We start from the raw sequence: 20,020 nt of genomic DNA on the forward strand, positions 1-20,020 counted from the left end.
ATCTTGTTCTGATCAGAATTCCTCACAGTGGTAGACAGCTGTTTTCTCAGGGGGAGTTTGAATTCAATGTTTCATCTTATACATTTATTAATTTAGCTGACGCTTTTATCCAAAGCGATCCAATTGCAGAGGTCAGAGGTCGCACACCTCTGGAGCAACTAGGGTTAAGTGTCTTGCTCAGGGACACATTGGTGTCTCATAGTGGATTCGAACCACCAAAGGCACGTGTCTTATCCACTATTCCATCACCACCCCAGTCTTTGCATCTTGAATACTATCTGGCATTTATTGTATAGTGTGGTTGCTGTTATAATGATCCCGATCCACTAAAATACCTATTGGTTTGACAGGTTTGGTGGCATATTTAAAACAGACATTATAGAATAATATAATGTACACCATCAGACACAAATGATCTTCCTGGATCCAGGAAAGAAAAACAGTGCCAGGGCACATATAGTATGTCTTTCTTTACTATGTAGATGCAGCCAAACACACGTCTGCCATGTGTCAGCAGCCCTCTATTGATGTCATTATGCGGTAACTTTTCTTACTCAGCTGACAGCTCTGTAAGCCTTCCCCAATGGCACTGCTCCTGTAGCCCAGTCACAGCTGTGCTTCCCTGTGGTCATAATGGCCAATCACCGCCGTGGCATGGGGGCTGCGGGTGATAGGCCAGGGGTTTATTTTGGACAAAGATATGTGACAGGTTGCATCATGTGTTCTTAAATTTTACCACGCAAGGAGGGTCAAGGGCACAACAGACTTTAATACATGCATGTACTTCACTAAACAGACATGAACAGATTTGTGTAAGTGTAAACATAGGTTCATGTGATTTCTGTAGCATGGGAAACTGGACCTGAAGCCACTAGCCAAACTCAAACTCAAAAACCGCTCTATCAGTTGATTTAAATGTTGTTTCATGTCTTGTTCTCATAAAAGAAAGCAGTATTTACACATCACAAGATGTTTAATCTTGTTTTGACCCTGAAAAACCATATTGCTATCAAGAACTCAAGTGCAGATGTTTATACTTTGGTAATCTCTAAATCTATCAGCTAGTGTGACCAGAATGTTAATTTTCTGTCCTGACTTGATAGCAGCTAAACATGTGTTAGATTTAAAACTCTAGCTAGTATCCAGTATTCCTCTATCACAAATGACCATGAGGAACCAGTCCAGCTTTAGTCATCCTTGGTCAGTTTTACTCACCCATTGATGTGCTGTGGGGAGGCTCCAGTTACTAGAGATAGATTCTTTTTTTTTGCTGCTCTTCTCTCTCTCTGCAGCTGAATTATTACCGCTCCTCATCAAGGCACTGTCAGAGAGCAACACGGCTCATTATCATGCAAATCCACTAGCAACTGAGAAACAGACACAATAACAGATGGCATCATTCATGTAGGTGGGGTTCTAACAGGAGAATGATAATGCTAATATATGTATGGAAATGTAAAGGTCATTGAAGACATATTCATAGTAGTAAGCCAACACATAGAGTGCATACTTTCCATCAGAATGAAACTTCAGTGTGGTCACTGGAAGTGACTGGCATGTTGGGGCTAAGAAACACAAGGCCTTTATATTCACATATCACGTATCCTTTCAGCATGTGGCTAACATTGTCACCTTTTGTTTCCACTCTCTCCTGCTTGGCAGCAGTGCCTCTCTGTGATTGGTTGAAGGGATTGAAAGGATCCTCCAATTGGGGATTGTGTTGCTCAAAGTGTTTGTACAGATGAGGCAAGAGAACAGAACATTTGTAGTTGTTGAAATGCTGTGTCTGATCATATTATATGGCCTAATTGAAAGACTGACTGTTAAATATTTAAATATTCATTGTGTATATGTTTGATGATTTTGGGCTCAGTTGAAATACACAGACATTAATGTTAATTTCATAAGCCGTATTCTGCAGCCTGTCCCCACTTGTTATTAAAACATAAGCTGACAAACAAATTGGACCAAAAGAAAGTGTAAGATAGGATCCCTACTACTGTATAGCCCTCACTTATGATTAGGGGTATATAGTAATTCTTATCAGCCTGGAAGTGAGATCCAGCATTTGCTCACTGCCACCCTGCAGTCTTTACACACACTATGTGAATGTTTGCCTAAAACAAGCTTTTCCTTCTTGGTTTCAATACAACATGTCTACTGTAGTTGAAATACACACACGTCATGGAGCCCAGCTGGCCTACCTTAAATTAATTCTCTCTGTGTGGTCTCTCTTTGTGGTCTTAGAGAATATGAAGTTATTAGAGTTGCCTAGTGTGTCACACGTGTATTGGTTCTCGGAACACTGAATACTGAGTAAAAAGCACATTTTGGCTATTCGTTTAATGCAATGGTAAAAAATATTTGGCAAAATAAATGGAAAATAATCTAAAAACTCTTGTTCAGTATTCTGGAAAGTTTTTCATTATATTTGGCCAACAATTTTCATTTCGGTGCATCCTTAGTGATTTGACCTGCCAGCTTTATTTAATGTAATTTTATGTATTTGTTGTTTGGGGGTGGGATATATATGATATGATATGAAGAAGTTAAGGGATTCTGGTTTTCTCATTATTTTTGAGTTGTGGCCTGGAGGAACATCAGTATCAGCTGCTGTTTTCTGGTGGTAGACCTACACTGACTTCTCACAGCACATTTACTTCTGTTTTAGCCACACATGCAATGGTAATTGGAGCCAGTGTGTCTGTGGCTTCCTCAAATGTAAGGCACTTAGGGGCAGGGAGTCGGAGACCACCAATAACAAGATTGGTAATTAGACCAAACTGGTTAAAGTTTATGGTTTTTGTCTGTGTGTTTGTTGTCTTATACTCCCGTCATTTTGAGAACCAGTTTTGAGTTTAAAGCTGAACAAAGTTTTTCACTTCTGGTTAAGTGGATCCTGGTGAATCCAGAAGAGCAAGTCAATTATATTTTGACCTAGTGAATCCAGATTAGCAATGGTATTTTTCTGCTTGTGGGTGGGTGGGTGGGGGGGGGTAAAAAAGGGCACAACTGCCCTATGACGGCTAAATTATTCAAGCACACCCTGTTTCTTGTGGTTCCGGCTGCATTTCTCAGAAATTAGGACTTTCTCTCGCTGGGAACGATGAATCAAAATTTTACTGAAATTGCAATATGGCCTACTGCAGATTTCAAATCGCAGAAAGAGCAATATTTGTAAAAAATACCATTTTTTTTACCATTTTAAGTTAAATATTATCCTGCTGCAGAGATGTCCTGGCCCTACACATCATATTCTAGAGACATTGTTTGGTACAGATCCCAGCAAAACCTGAAACCTCTTGGGGGGTCCGCATGTCCCCCCAGAAGAAATTTTTGTAAATTTTAAAGTAACATGCATTAATTTGGTGCAAAATTAAGAGGCTATCTATGAAGAACTTTGTACTCTTGTAAACAATGTTGTGCTCTAAACTATTTGATCATAAGCCCATAGCTATAAATGGTAATGAAACAGCAACAAAAGTCAACATATTTATTTAATGTTTTTCCAACGCTAATTCAAAGAACAGAGAATAGAATAAGTAATTTACTTAACATTTTATTGTTGTTTTTTTCTTTTACTTTTAATGGACACATGTATGTTTTATACTTTCTGTGAATATAATCCAATTAATCTTATTTCCATACTGACACCTTATTTCCATACTGACACCTTATTTTATGTGTATCCTCACGCTAAATTCATCAAGTCCGACCCAATTTAATAAATAATGTTGTATGTGGTTCTGATATCACGTAACATGAAGACTTCACAGCCTCTCTTCAGGTAGGACTCTCATACTGCAACACTTGTCTTTGTAAAGAGGGAAAATAACAGGATAAAGTTGCTAACCTGCTGGTCAGCTCGCACTGGTCTGTTTCAGTGGATTTACCATAAAGGCTTTTAATATGTGTGCACTACGAATTTAGGTGCGGCTAGCTTAATCGCCTTCTCACAAACGAGTGACAGAAACAGACCATTAACGTTAACGTAGTTACCTCAAAAGAAAAGTGGTTGTCTCGAGTCGGATGCCAAAGTGTTAGAAGTCTGTAATGTTGTTATGAAATGTGTTAAAATATTTTCAGTTCATTTTGATACTATGAACAAATTAGACTGTGGTGGGCCGCCACGGTCTCATTAATTAACGGGAAACACTTGGCAAAATTAGGATTGGGCTAATTTCAGGTTAAGTTTTGAGGTACAGTGAGTATATACTACTGGTTGGTTAAGGCCACGGTTTGGGGCTGGGGAGTGAGTGTCCTCACAGGTTTAGTTTGTGTTTGGTTACTGTAAGGCACAATAATGTGATAAAGAACATTAATAATATGTACCTTTGCTGCTATGTATCCTGGCAGCTTCCTCTCCTCTAATTGAATATTTTGTCTCTTGATGTTTCCATGACATTGACATCAGGGTAATTATTTGCACTAAGGTCATAACCTCTTTTTTAATGAGTGTAGCCATCCTCTCGACGTTGCTATGAAACTCGACCTTTATTGCTTTCATAACAATGAATATATTTTCCGATACACACTAATTAGTTTGTGGAAAATAACACATAGATAAGCCCTCATCGACTTCCAATTCCAATTCTTGCTGTTCACGTTGAGTGGTTACTGTGCTAGATAAGTTAGTAAGAGTATGTCATTTTGTTCTGGACTACATTTCAAACGAGATAAATGGTCACAGTCTGCTTATCATTAAGTATACGCAATTATATTTTTGCCTAGATCATGGGGTTTCTCTTGACTGCTATGTGTAAGTGGTGTGGCAGTGGACTGTCGGTGTTGGCCATGTATAAAACCAAAGTACTTTGTTCGCTTTACTCCCACACATAAACCTAGAGCTATGGAGTGATTTAGTATGGTGTAAAAATACAAATAAAAATACAAACAGGAATCCCTGCATACCTGTTCAGCAAAACTGCAGGTGAGTAACATATTTGGAGGGTGAAATTTAAGAATCTGTGTGTGTTCCTGTCGGTCTAATCACAGCCAGGCCAATCTTTCCCAACCTACTCTGATTAGTGCTAACACTTTTGGAGTGTGGGTCCTTAGTTCCCCACATTCTTCTGCTACGTACAGACTCGCTACATCTCTTACTGCCTCACCAACAGATCTTATATCTGACAGGTAATGAAATGTACAAGGTGTCACAGCAAACTTACCACTTTTGATATCAATTCCTTTGTGATGATGTTTGAGTTCTTAAAAGCAGGTCTAAAGCTGAAATAAAATATATTTTCAGTCTGACATTGTGCTCCATTACAGTGATAAATGTCTGTTGTGTCGTTATTATTACCGAATGCAAGTCATCTTATTTTTATTTTTTCTCTGCCTCTCTCTATCTCTTTTCGTCTCTCTCCTCCTGTCATTCTCAGGGTCTAGATGAGGAGGCAATAGTTGACCATGGAAAGACCAGCTTCACCACTCACACAAACTACGAAAACGAAGATTTGGAAAGTAAGTATAACGCAAAGATTTTTCTTGTGACTATGTGCTTTTTTAAGCGATGGGAAGGGTAGGTGATTTGATATACATTTTCTGTAAAATTTTTAATCGTGGTGTCAAAATTTAGAACAACACAAAATCCAACACAAAACTATGTTGAAAATAACAGGATTAAAGTTAATTGTCATGTTTAATCTTTATAATTACTAAATTAAATGAATTAGAGATCTATCCCAGAAATGGAATTGTTAACAATGAGTGATAAATTATCATAAACTACCGGCTGCCATTTATATGGCATTTATTTTATATTGTTATATATATATATATATATATATATATATATAAATATATTTATTGATACTATTTATTGGTTCTGTTCTTTATCTATACTCTTGGGTTATTAAAATATGTTATTTTAAAAAGATTTAAAAAATTGAATATATTATTATAACTAATTGTTTTCAGAGCAGCTACAAGGTAAAGTTTACAGCAGCAAAGTAACAATATGAAATCGGTATCACACTGAAAACAAAATGGAACATGTAAAATAAACTATATACTTGACTTCATACTGAGTGAAGCTTGGAAAGAAGATGTCAGTCAGTCGTTCCTTCTCCTCCTCCCTCTGCTGCTGCTGTAGAGAGGAGCTGGTTTCTCAACAAGCAGCTGAGTTTACAAGGATTTTCAAAATTTTAAGGTACGTAGAATCTCAGCTAAACAGGCTTAGCTTGTTTACAACTAGCTATTAGCCGAGCTAGCACATGTGCTTGTGTAAAACCAAAACACAGCGGCGGTAGATGAGACAGAGCATATATCGCTCTGTACACGTTCCTGCTTGTTGCACTGATGCAGTATCAGCCTTTTACTAGTATTGCTTTTTTTGCTGCACTTACTTCCAGTAACGGGCGTAGTTATGGTCAACTTATGTAATCTACAGAGAAGAGAGGAGCGGCTGTAGCATGATGGCTTGCTCATTCTATTGGCTACTTCTGCACAGTAGTCAATGTTGATAGGCTATTACTGGTGACTTGTAACCAGTAATAGATAAATAAATTTGTCTGTTTGGTTCGGACCGTGGTCCAGGGGAGGTTTCACACCTGCAACTTTGGTTTGGATCAAACTGAAAAGTCCGAAAGTCCGGACCAAAAGAGGTAGGTGTGAAAGCCCCCTTAGTAAAGTAAACTTGAGGCACTTACGATGTGATTTTGTAGTAGAACTAACAAATAGTTCAATATTATCGTTGACTTTCAGTACAATCACATTAACGTTATTCATTCAGAGCAAAATGTAATAAAAAAGAAAAGAGTTTTTGGACGTTTGTACTTTACATGTGTGACTGACAATTTATCTATGATGCACATTAAGTTGATGCTAATAAATATTGTGATATTGACTTGAACCATATTTTTTGCAGAAATGTAGGCCTAACTGATGAGTCAATGAATCAAATCAAATAATTTCTAAGATCAGATGGCGGATGTGTGTAACATTTAACCAAGAGAGAATGTAGCAGCACTGGCGACATGTCCAGGGTGTACCCTGCCTTTCGCCCGATGTCAGCTGGGATTGGCTCCAGACCCTGTACGCAGGATAAGCGGTTGACGATGGATGGATGGATGGATAATGCACCACAAACATTATTACCACCACATTATCACCCTCAGGTGTTAGCTACCTGTCTCTCTATCCTCCCCCTCTATCTCGTTGCTCTTTCTCAGTGTGGGTCCACAACACTTGATATTCTGCATTATGTAATCTCTATAAACAGAATCTATAGGCAAGGGACAAGATTTAGTTATTGCAAGTGTTCTGGTTTCTGTTTGTAGTACGTTTGTTGTCCAAGTAATAATGACTAATTACGTTTGTGCGGGCTTTGGTTGCATACAGATAAATGTGTTGAGACGCTGGCTAAAATGCAATCTAGGAACCCATTACCCAATGAAGTTTTTAGAGAGAGATTCATTTTCATCATTCTAGAGATTCAATTTTTAAAATGTATCTGCGTTAAACTCGTCGTCAGACAATAGTTGATGGGCTCCGAGCTAGTCAGACTGTAAGCACCAAAGAGGAAGTCTTGGCCTGGATATCCCCTGGATACGATTGCCACAAAACATTTGCCATTGGCCCCAGAGGAAAAACCGTTGTTGAATGTTAGCTGATGGGTTCTGAGATTTTCCATTCAATAATATCTGGTATAGTCTCTCTTTTTGTCAAACCCTTGGAACCCTCTGCTTTCTTTCCAGCTAAGCTGTCAGTCTTTTTTTTTTCTATATCCTCTTTCATCTCCTGTGTCTTTTCTCTCTCTACCTCTTTCCTTCTTCTCTGTGTCCCTCCAAGTGTTCAGCTCATGTGCATGTCGCTTATGCCTTCCTCTGAGTGCTGCATTTTGTTTTCAGTCCTCCTGGGTTCACTCTTAAATCAAAGAGAGATGACTCATCTGTGAAATATGAGTATTGGCAGAGAATGTAGGGCGAAAATAGGGCGTTTACATTTCAGAACACGGTTCCTGTATGGCAGGAACAATAATGAGGGGAAGTAGATAAAACATTGGGGGGGAAACAGAGGGGTGAAAAAAGTTAAACGTTATACTCTGGTTTCCTTCAAGTAGGTTATCTAGAGCATTCAGACAATATGGAAAGATGTTCTTTGTCTTCTTTCTCAAACATTAGTGTGTTAATTTGTCTGTCTTTTATTTCAGTTGTAAATGACTGGGACTGTGATACTGTTCTTGTAGACTTAAATTGTCAGTTTTACAACGTAACCTATGATTTCACACCATTTCTTGGATCTTTACATTGAATTCAGTCTATTGCATATGGAATTCCATTTGTATTATTGTTGTCCTTCTGGGATGCATCTCGGGAGAACTTAGGTGTAGTTGTTTTTATTAGCTTTAAATGCTAAAAGAGGCAGGAATCTGATGTGTGTGATGGCTGGGCAAAAAAATAGATTGGAGACTTAAGACCCCAAATTTGCCCATCAGATTTTACAGTATTGTAGATGTAACCTTTTGTAGATAATATAGAACTTTTACATCCATATCTGAAGTAAACATACAATGTGAAAAATGTTTTTGGTGTAGGTCCAGAATGAGAAGTTATTATTGTTACTGTATACAAATATTCATTGAGTGTTTGTGTCAAAAGAACAAGGTAAAAAAAAATGGGTCCTGTACCATGGATCAAGTTCAACATAACAAGGAAATCTTTTAGTTATCTGGCTTCACTAACCCTAGCTACTGTGTTCAGGCTAAGCAGTCACACAAAGCTTATTATCAGCTTGGTAAGTAAACCTAAGGTTTCCCAATCCACCCATGAGTGGGTTCACATGAAAGGGGCGTTGTTTGCAGCACATGACCAGACGCAAACATGGACAAGTCGACTGGCAGCAAAGCTAAACACGCAATCTGCCTGTGGCAAAGAACCTTGTTGTTTGGTTTGTTAGTAATTTAAATTTCGAGCAGCACACCACAAAGCTTGTTCAATCATGTTTTTATCAACTTAGAAATATAGCAAAAATTCGATCTATGTTAACTTTTAAGGACACCCAGACCATTTTACACGCCTTCATCTCATCACGCCTGGATTATTGCAACAGCCTTTTCACCTGTTTAACCCAAAAATCTATTGATCGACTCCAGACTGTCCAGAACTCAGCTGCCAGGCTTTTAACCAGAACAAAGAAATATGACCACATCACCCCTATCTTAGCTTCATTACACTGGCTCCCAGTGTGTTTTAGAATTGACTTTAAAATTTTATTGATCACTTTTAAAGCTCTTCATGGCCTCTCGCCTTGTTATATTTCTGACCTTTTAGTCCCATACACACCAGCACGTACCTTGAGATCCTTGGGCAGAGGTCTGCTGTCTGTTCCATAGTCTCGACTGAAAACTAAAGGGGACAGAGCGTTTGCTGTCAGGGCCCCGAGGCTCTGGAACAACCTGCCCGAGGTAATCAGGTCGGCTGAGTCAGTGAACTCTTTTAAGTCCCTTCTTAAAACATACTTTTATAGGAGAGCCTTTCCCGATCTTATTTGACTTTATTTTATCCCTTTTATTTTATTGTATTTTACTAATTTTATATTAATTTTTCATGCTCTTATCTTGTTTTTTTTTTGTATTATTCTTTACACTTGTTAAAGCACTTTGTAACTTGTTTTTGAAAAGTGCTCTACAAATAAGGATTATTATTATTATTATAATTCAGGCTAACACAGCTGCAGCTGCCACATGCAGGAAGACACAAAATCGCAGACAGTGTGAATGCCTAAGTTAACAGGTGTATAATATAAATGTGTTGCTTTGATGTGTTCTTATGAGAATTTTAGCCTTATTCTTTCAGCTTGGCTGTGTATCAGTGTTTGACATGAAAACCTTAAGGCGCTAAATTAAAACTAAAGTGGTTGTTCAATTCACTTTCAAGAATTTCTTATCATATACCATTCATGCTATAAAAAGGGCTGAAATATTGGTGGAAAGACTGAATCTCAACATTTACTGAAAACTCACCCGCATTACCTGCGCACACATAGCAAAAGGTGGGGTGGTACATGACCAGTCTCGATAATGTTAGAAACAAATTCATATTAAAATTAATTTGAATAGGCCTACCAATCTATATGCTCATAATATTCTGCCTAATATAAGAACAATTAAACCCATATATTTTAACGTCATAAATATGGTTACTGTCATATCTTAAAAGTACAACAAGTGCAAGGCTTTAGTGCCTTAATTAGTCTCTGAAGGTCTCTGCATAACCTACAGCAGCCCATGAAACTACAGGATCTTTTATGGTGATGCCATTTTCCAAGAGAACTAATTGGTCAGTAGTGCTTTTATAGCATTAAATATAACCTGCTCCTGAGCAGGTTAGCCATTCAGCATAGATTACGATGACATGAGTTTTCTCTTGACCACCTAATGAATTACTGGTGTTCTGAATCAGGTTGTATAGTAATACTGAAGATGTTCTTTTCTTCTTTTATGCTATTTAACTTTTTATTATGTTTACAAAATACTATTCCTGCTTTCATTTTTCCTCCCCCATTTTTACCTTTTCCAGTGTGTGTGTAGGAGGGTATACAGGAAAGCTCTTGAACTGAAATTGCACGTTTTTTCCCCCAGGCCACAGAGCAGTGTATGTAGGCGTCCATGTTCCCCTTGGAAGGGAGAGCAAACGGAGGCATCGCCACCGAGGACACAAACACCACCGAAAGAAGAAGGAGAGAGACTCTGAGGAGGGGAAGGAAGATGGCAGGGAATCCCCCACTTGTGGTTAGAAACACTCTAAATCCCTTATTTACTACCAAACCCCACACACATTTTTTTTCTATTTCTCTCTCTAAATCCCTCTCTCTGCTGATTTCTTCTGTCACACAGTCCTGTAACTTGCAGTTAATGTTGACTTTTGAGAGCCTTCATCTGTGTTTATTCATACTCTTACAGAACTCACCTCAGACAATAAACAGGAACCCTTGCAATTCACAATAGATAAACCTAGCTTAGACTTTGTGTACCTTTTTAATTTTATTTTCACTGATGGGATTTTACTGGTACATGTATCTCACAATACAACTGATACAAACACTTTTTTATACAAATATTTATAAAACTTATATGATTATGATATACATTTTTCACCAACCTCAGTTGGCAAAGCAATGACAGGAATGTTGTGGGAGACAAGTGTGACATTTACTGTAGGTGTGATTCAGATTCAGACCCCTTTTTATCAGTGTATAGATTGCCAGGTTGGAACACCACTCTGTTTAAGCCCTCTGTGTCTCTCTGTCTTTCAAACAGTTCTGAATAAAATATTCTGCTCTAAAAGGCATTAAAGGCCACTGGGAACCAGCCTCTGACACTGATTGAAGGCTGTGACATTTTTAAGCGATGTGTGAGTGTATTTGTGTGTGACGTTGCTGCACTTAACTGCAAGATTCATAAACCCCCAAACAATGCTTTGAACTCTATGACTCGAGTCCTTTATGACAACAACACAGAATAAGACGCTATCAGTGCTGTTATCATGTTAAGCTCTGGCTGAGGGCACAGAACACATGGTTTATAAGACACTTTGGTCATCTAGAGTCCTAGCTGCTGAGTTAGCATCCAATATAGAAAATAGCACTTTTTGTTTGTTGTTTGTTATTAGGGTTGGGCTGATGCCATCATCCATCGGCAGTGGCTGACAGACATTGCAATGCTGAGCTGGCATCTTGATTGTTAAACACCCGACCCCCCAGCAGAAAAAAATCTCAAATGTTCACATTATACCACCCTGTGAAAACAGGTTTTAATGACCACGTAAATTTTTTTTATTGTTTCTAAGTATGCTTTGCATCTGCCTGGGAATTCTCCCCAAACTCTGACACACACACCTACTTCAGGTAAACACCCCAACTTGCCCCGCCTCTCTCTGTCTCTCTTCCCTCCTTCTGCTCCATTTTCTCCATCAGCAGTATGTTTTATTAAGTCGCCTAAAAGACTGAGAACTAGTCGCGCCCGCTTGCGCAATGACATCGCCCAACCCGAGTTGTTATGCAGTGTGCCCTCCTATATACATGTACAACATGTAGAAATAAAGTGAGTGTCTGATGTGATGAAGAAGTTCTTGGAGATTCATGGAGACTTACACAGCAGTGTTTAATGAGACTCAGCTGAGGAGATTACAGTGCCAGCATACAACATGTGAACAGATGCAATGCCAACACAGAAAATCTCAAGAAACCTTATTTTGGTCCACAGTGTATCTCTTTTGTCTGTCCCTTAGTGCCAATAGCTTTTTTCCTACCAGGTCATATTTAACTGGCCTAAATCTGAACAGCCAATCTGTTGATGTTGAGACTCCAATGCATTACCTACAACACGTTGAAATCTAATGGTCTCATGTATTTGCACTCTAATCTGTGGAGACAGTGAGTTCTGTAAACAAATAAGACTCCAAGAAAACACTGTTATGTGCTAGCCTGATGACTGAACTATAGTGTCTCCCTATCAGCCAGCTGTCGCCACTCTGACGAGGAGTGAGACAGAGAGTTATTGCTAGAAATAGCTGGGAGCATTCTACTTTTGGGCTCTGCTAGTGACCCCGAGTGTGACCTCTACATGAACCCTACCTCACCTGTTACTTGAATTAAGCCTACTAAGAAAATTCCCTCACACTTGTGTTAACTTTGTCAGCCATTTTAAAATTTAGTCTTAGTCTTATTCCTGTGTCAAATGTCCTTGATAGTTTTTGTCATATTTAGTCCATTGTATACTATTTTTTAAATCAAGTTTTAGTTGACAAAAATCTGGGTATTTAAGTCTGATTTTAGTCAAAAGTATTTTAGTCTAGTTTTAGCCAGTAACCATCATTTTAGTCTTTAGTATAAGTTTGATTAGCATTTTGGTCAATCTGCTCTAACCAAAATAGAGATATTTATCATTTTAGTTTTTATTTCACTCATCTCACATACAGATAAAATGGTTTGTAAAATTTAAATGTTAACTTTATTGCAAACAATGTATAAAAACCACATTCTCCACTACAAGGACACTCTTTCTACAGCCAAATCCACCAATTATGCAGATAATCACTTCAGGCGAGGGTAATACCAGAACCTTGTTCTCCATGGTCAACGACATACTATGACCACCGGACTCTCTCACGCCTCATCTGTACTTATCTGCTTACTGTAACTCCTTAATGTCATTTTTTTAATTCAAAGATTCACCAGCAACTGACTACTAATACCTTTCACAGTCTGTCTTTTTCAGTTCTCCCGACACCTCTTTCTCGTTCATTTTCAAGTTTCTCGCTTCCCTCTGTTGCTGAAATATTGGACATTATTAGAAATTCAAAACCAACTACTTGTCAGCTTGACCCTCATCCTACCGTCTTAGTAAAAGCCTGCTTACTCTCTAAAATCAGCTGCAGTAACTCCTTTACTTAAGAAACCTGGTGCTGACCCCAACAATTTCAACAACGTCTGGCCTATTTCTAACCTAGCTTTTCTTTCTAAATGCTTGAAAAAACAGTTGCATATCAGTCCATGCACATATGTCTGACAATAACCTCTATGAACAATTCTAATCTGGTTTCCGTCCCTGCCATAGCACAGAAACAGCGCTGGTAAAAATCACCAATTATCTTCTCATGGCAGCTGATTCCGGACTACTAACTATTCTCATCCTCCTTGATCTGAGTGCAGCCTTTGACACCATCTCTCATAATATCCTCCTTGACAGATTAGTCCATATTGGTTTCACTAACACACCCTTGGACTGGTTTAAATCATATCTCTCTGGCCGCACTCAGTTCATCCAGCTCAAACATTTCAAATCAGAGCTATCCCCTGTTGCTACCGGTATTCCCCAGAGCTCTGTCCTGGGGCCCCTTCTGTTCATCATCTATCTGCTTCCTCTTGGCCATATCTTTCCTAAATTTAACATCCAGTTCCACTGCTATGCGGATGACACCCAGCTCTACCTGTCCACCAAACCTACCATGTCTCTCCCACCCACCTCCCTCTCTGATTGCCTAACGGAAATCAAATCCTGGTTCTCTTGCAACTTCCTCAAACTTAACAGTGAAAAAACCGAGGTTCTCCTCATTGGCACCAAATCCACTTTGACTAAATCTGACAGTTTTTCTCTTACCATTGACAACTCCACAGTTTCCCCCTCCCCTCAGGTCAAGAGTCTGGGTGTGATCCTCGACAGTACACTTTCATTTCAAGCTCACATCAATAATATCACTCGGTCTGCATACTTCCATTTACGTAACATTAATCGCCTCTGACGGTCTCTCTCACCCACTAGTACAGCCATTCTCGTTAACACACTGGTTACCCGCATTGATTATTGTAATTCTCTTCTCGTTGGTCTTCCTCTCAAATCCATACATAAACTTCAACTGGTTCAGAACTCTGCTGCCCATATTATCCCCAGAACCCCTTCTATTAATCATATTACTCCTGTTCTTCAGCAGCTTCATTGGCTCCCAGTTAAACACTGCATTGATTTCAAGAATCTGCTCCTGACCTTCAAGGCCATTCATAACCTCGCTCCTCGGTACGTCGCTGACCTCCTTCATATTAACACCCCCACCGGGACTCTTAGGTCATCTTCTTCTATTCACTTCATTGTACCTCCTGCTCGTTTGAACTCTCTTCCACCAGAAATCCGCAACAGTGACTCGCTTTCCATTTTTAAATCCCGCCTGGAAAACACATTTTTTTTAAACTGGCATATCCCACGTGATCACTCTTTCTCAATCTTTGTTTCCAGTTGTTTTGTATCCTGATTTTATGCACTGTAATTATAGTTGTTAATTTTATCGATTATTGCTGTACTGTTTTATTATGTTTTGTGAGGTGAACTTGAGTGTTCAGAAAGGCGCCTATAAATAAAATGTATTATTATTATTATAACTTACCTAACCGGTGGTTAGCCTTGGTATGCCGCTTCAAGTTTGTAGTGTTTTTTCCAAAAAAGGCACTCTGTTTTTTTGTCCGCCTCACTGTATTTGAAATGGGACCAAATATCTAAGCGCCTCTTTCTTCCCTAGCATGTTGTGTTCATCACCAGAGCATCCTCCACAGCACAGTAACGTACGTTTCTACCTGCAGGTATCATCCCAGGCAGCATTCAAAACACAGGAAGAAAAAAATACTGCTGAATGAACACACTGTTCAAGTGAAAATTTAGAGGGAGATAATATGGCCTTCTCATTATAATGACAAAAAGAAATCAAGATTTTATTAGCAGTTTTATTTTATGAATTACATTTTAGTGCCGTCATTTTTCGCCAACAATATTGCATGATAATATAGCCACAGTCTGTGTTTAAGTACATTGTTGCTGTCTCGTCATCGTCTCATTTTAGTCGGGGAAAAAAGGTCATTGACGGATATATTTCGTTTAGTTTCGTCTGATGAAAGTAACACTACCTCACACAGCAATACTATTTAACAATGTAAGAGTGTAGCTGGATTTCTATTAATTATCCTAATGCAAAAAATTAATGGCTGAATCTTATGAACATATTTAAAGGGGCTATATGTAAGTTTTTGATTTTAATAAATCAAATTGTCATTGCCTTATTCTCAATGGGAGCAAAACTCACTTAGAAATGAATAAGATAATAAAGATAGTTACTGAAAGCAGCAGGCCAGATAATGATATAGCTCGTCGGCTAAATGCAGTAAATGTAACATGATCACGTAACGAGCATTGATTAGTTCAACCTGCAGCTGATAAAACTATTACTGTAACGTTGCAGTAGGTGTTTACCTGAGTTTCCAGCATGTTGTGTGAAGCAGTATCCCTGCCTGCCTATAGCCGCTGCCACTCTGCCTTTTTTCCGGGAGGATTGTGCCGATATGCGACTGGCTGCGCTAAATTAAGTAACGTTACGGAGCCGGTGTTGATCTGCCTCTGAGACGAGGACGTTGAAGTAACAGAGCCTGAACATGTCTGAGTGAAAAGCCACAGCCTGCATACTGGTGTTTCTGCGTTTATTGCAGGATTTCTGCATGAAAGTGGTTGTGTTTCGGATTCTGCTCGCACATGAGTTCGAGCGAGCATGTGTACGAGCACATGCCTGGTTGCAATCTTAGAACCGCACCACTAGTGGCCGCTGGCAACTCCATAATGCCCCTTTAAGAACATATTTCAAATATATTAATGTTAGTTGTGCACATTTTCATGTTATATTATTTAAAAGATTGTGTCAAAGCTATAAACTGAAGTTAAATTTACTAATGTATCTAACATCATGAGTCTTGCCATCTACTCCAGAAAAGAAAATCTTACTTTTGGGATCAGTAACACGAATTATTGAAAAATGTTTATCAATGGGTTGACCCTCTTTCACATCATACAAACCACACTACCAAACAGCTACCCATGTGTTAACAGAAAATAACTGCCTTTTTTTGCTTCCAGTCAGTCAATTTCTGCCTCCCTGCAGTGTTTAGTCTTATAATCTGCCATATCTATTTCCGTTTTCTCTCTGGTTCCAGATGTCCTAATAGCTGCCATCTAATTCAATCAGACATGAAAAGAAAATAGCTGGAAAGCATTTGGGTTTTCATTATTCTCTCTTGCACACTTCTCCTCAAGCTTTCACTGCATCAAGCCTTCACATGTATTCCCTCTAATGTAGCAGCAGGGTTTACCCCAGAAAGATTGCTAGGTCCAGTGGTAAGCTTCTCTTTTGACAAGGGGCTGGTGCAGGCAAGCTACAGACAGGTGGCAGCATTAAGGTAGGGCCCTAGTTTCTGTGATAACAGAATCCCGGTCAGAATAGCCGAATTGAGAATTTTACAAAACCTATAATACTGATTCCATGGGGCCAAACATTAGAGCTGTAATCAATTTTGTCAACTATTAAATAAATTGCCTACTATTTTGATAATTGATTTATTGTTGTGTGAGTAATTCTGTTTGAAAAAAACTGTCCAAATTCTCATATTCCAGCTTCCTAAATGTGAATATTTTCTGGTTTCTTTACTACTCTATGACAGTAAAGTGAATATTGTTGGGTTATGGACAAAAAAAGACATTTAAGGACGTCATATTAGGCTTTGGGAAACACTTACCGACTTTTTTCACATTTTATAGACCTAACAACTAATTAACAATGAAAATAATCCCCTACCCCACATTAAGTCCGTGCTAAAAGCTGACTGCGATTTTTGAAAATATGGCAATGTAATGTGTTGTTATAAATAAGTCATTTATTCAACACACATCATATTCGAGTATATAAGACAATGTATAAGAGGTCCACCCTGATCACTTTAATCGGGAAAACTAGGCACTTTGTGCTTTCCATTAGGTTATAGTTGTGTCCTCTCCTTCATGAGTCAGAAAAAGTGGGTAGGTGAAAGCAAGCAAAGTAGCATTGCTATCGTGTGTGTTGCATTAAATAGTACGTTGCGGCAGTTGTGTGTGGTGTTGCTATGATGACCACCTACATTGAGGGGTACTATCTCTGGGTACTATCTGCAGTGGAAAACGGAGCACCGCCAAACCGAGTCGAGGTGAGTTGAGCTGGTACTGGCAATGGAAAAACAGCTTAAGGTTGCTAGGTAACATTAGCTTGTGATAGTTGGATACGTCTAGTGAACGTCACTCTACGAAGACTGATTTCAGACCTGCTGTTTTCCTTTAGTATGCAAACGTTATAAACATGGATGAATAATATAATAATACATCCATTGTTTTTCCAAACAAATATAAATATAGATTTAAAAAAAGTCCCGATGCTTAGGCTCGGCGGCCTTGCAATACACTGGCAGAAACCCTGTAAGTTAGCAGAATGAAAGCAGTGACAGTGATGTAATTGTTACCTTACCTGAAAAGATATTCTTCCCAAATTAAGAAAAGTATGGTACTAGAAGGGAAAATCGGGGGAAAATGTGTTTGAGATTAAGACATCCACATGGTCTCTGGCACCTATTTCCGGAACAAACGCCTAAAATAACATACCCAAATAAATCAGTAATATCTCCTCAACCATTAGGCCTGCATAATTCTGGTCTCCTTTGAAATGTCAGAAGCTAAGGAATATAAATCCATTGTACATTAACATATTTATTTTACCATTACAGATATTTTCATCCTCGCCTGGTAAAAAAAAGCTATATTTTAATGCAATAAACCATCAAAACCATCATAAGGTAAATTTGATGAAAAGAAACTGATTTACAACAGTTATTACACAATCTTTCAAAAATATACCAGGCGAATTTCCATGTTTTGGCCATATTTATTGTTTATATGTTCACTTTTATTGGGGGTTATCTTCAAAACATTATTTCTTTCCATACAACCACGTTCCAAATAACATAAAGCTTTCAAAACATTGAAATATTGATAAAAAACAGTCAATATATGTGACCAAAAGCACTCTTGAGAACAGAACATCCTACAAGTGGGCTCTTTCTCTTCGTATTGAAGAGACGAATCAATTGATATCTTGCATGTCTGTGTAGCTCCTAGGGGTCGCCAGCAGAGGCCGATAAAGACCGCCTCCACCAAAGCAAACTCTTCTTCTATACTTCAGTCTGATGAGAGAAACGAAACTTCCAGACTACGCTGACCTCACCAAGATGGCGGCCCGCCAGATGGTCTCTGTTGACACAAAGGACCGCTGTTTTTGGACGGAAAACAGCTAGAACAGCTAGAACAGCGAACATCGATTACGTCCCCCCGGTATCGGGTCGGTCCGTTGCCAACATGCTCTGTGGAGCTTTCTTGTAAACGAACAAAAGTTATGTTTACATTCAGTGTTACCAAGACGCAATGTATGTATCCTTAAGGTCTAACAAACAAAATAAATTTCCTTACCCAGAAAACATGTCCAAAGCAATTTTTGGGAACATTGTGGAACCTGCATTGTTCACACCCATGTTTACTTGCTTTCAGTCTTCTTCCCTGCCTTTCCTGGCACACTGTTGTATTTTTTGGTGCATTGCAGCCACCTGTAGATCAGTGGATTAGTGGGAAACCCTTGGCAGGACTGTGTATTGCGTCACCTGTCCAGGGTGCAGGTGCATGTGTGAACAAAGACGTTAAAAAATTGCTCTATAGCGCTACTAGAGGTCAAAAACGTCACAGTGTATCTTCAGTTACACAAAATGCCTCAAGAATTTTACCGTTGTTATTATTGTAAATATGACCTTTGGCCTTTACCCACTCTCTGTGCAGACACACCATCCCAGCGGGTCCAGTTCATCCTGGGTACAGAAGATGATGACCTCGAGCATGTCCCACACGACCTTTTCACTGAGCTGGATGAGCTCTCCTTCAGAGATGGCAGTGCCACTGAATGGAAGGAGACTGCCAGGTCAGAAAACAGCTTAAGGGGCTAACAGTATGATGACAATCACATAGAGTGAAAGCAATACAGAACACCATAGATCTGTTGGCTTTTTGTGCAAGCAGTTTCCAGGATTTGTAATACATCTGTGTACATCTGTGAGAATTGTCTAAATCATGGTGAAGTTTGGTTTTATAGCTCTGTTTAATGTAACACTCAGAATCTGCAGCAATCTTGAAACATTTTACTTTCTTTTTTCACGAGCCAGTCTCCCTTGATTTCCGCTCAATCTCATACTCAGCCTCAGGTCACAACATTTTGACAAGAGTATTTTACTAAGAACTTAACATGCAACTAAGAACTACCAGTGAGGTTCCAGATTGCATTCAATTGAATACCCCTCGCCTCACACGCCACTTCCAAGCATGTAAGGGAACCTACAGCGGCTCGCAGAACTCAAAAAAAACGAGACAGTGTTTGGTTTGTCCGTCCTGGGCTGCTGTAGAAACATGGCAGACTCCGTGTAAGAGGACCTGCTCGCTCTGTAGATGTAAAGTGCTAATATATTGATATATTAGAACTGAATACTATATTCCATTTCTGCCATATTCTGCCAATAGATCCCCCTAAATCTTACACACTGGTCCTTTATCTTGGCCTGCATTTCATTGTTTCCTTCAATGATAAAACTTGTATTCAATAAAAGGATAGATTTGGAGCATGAGTCACTCAGTTTGCAGTGCTGCGGT

At 39.0% G+C, this 20,020-nt stretch overlaps 1 protein-coding gene across 11 annotated transcripts in view; it reads left to right on the top strand.

The window, feature by feature from the left end:
* The window catches only part of LOC119906810 (sodium bicarbonate cotransporter 3-like), a 59,128-nt gene that overhangs the window by 13,084 nt on the left and 26,024 nt on the right, over window positions 1–20,020 (top strand). For all 11 annotated transcript variants that reach the window (XM_038724180.1, XM_038724176.1, XM_038724169.1 and 8 more), the window contains exons 2-4: window positions 5,382–5,463; window positions 10,583–10,732; window positions 19,160–19,298. In XM_038724180.1, the coding sequence (XP_038580108.1) occupies window positions 5,382–5,463; window positions 10,583–10,732; window positions 19,160–19,298 (371 nt within the window). The remainder of the gene's footprint in view (window positions 1–5,381; window positions 5,464–10,582; window positions 10,733–19,159; window positions 19,299–20,020) is intronic.

The sequence above is a fragment of the Micropterus salmoides genome, unplaced genomic scaffold (assembly GCF_014851395.1).
Source record: "Micropterus salmoides isolate LMB-PRFRI ecotype aquatic unplaced genomic scaffold, ASM1485139v1 Ms_hic_scaffold_17, whole genome shotgun sequence".
Lineage (NCBI taxonomy): Eukaryota > Metazoa > Chordata > Actinopteri > Centrarchiformes > Centrarchidae > Micropterus > Micropterus salmoides.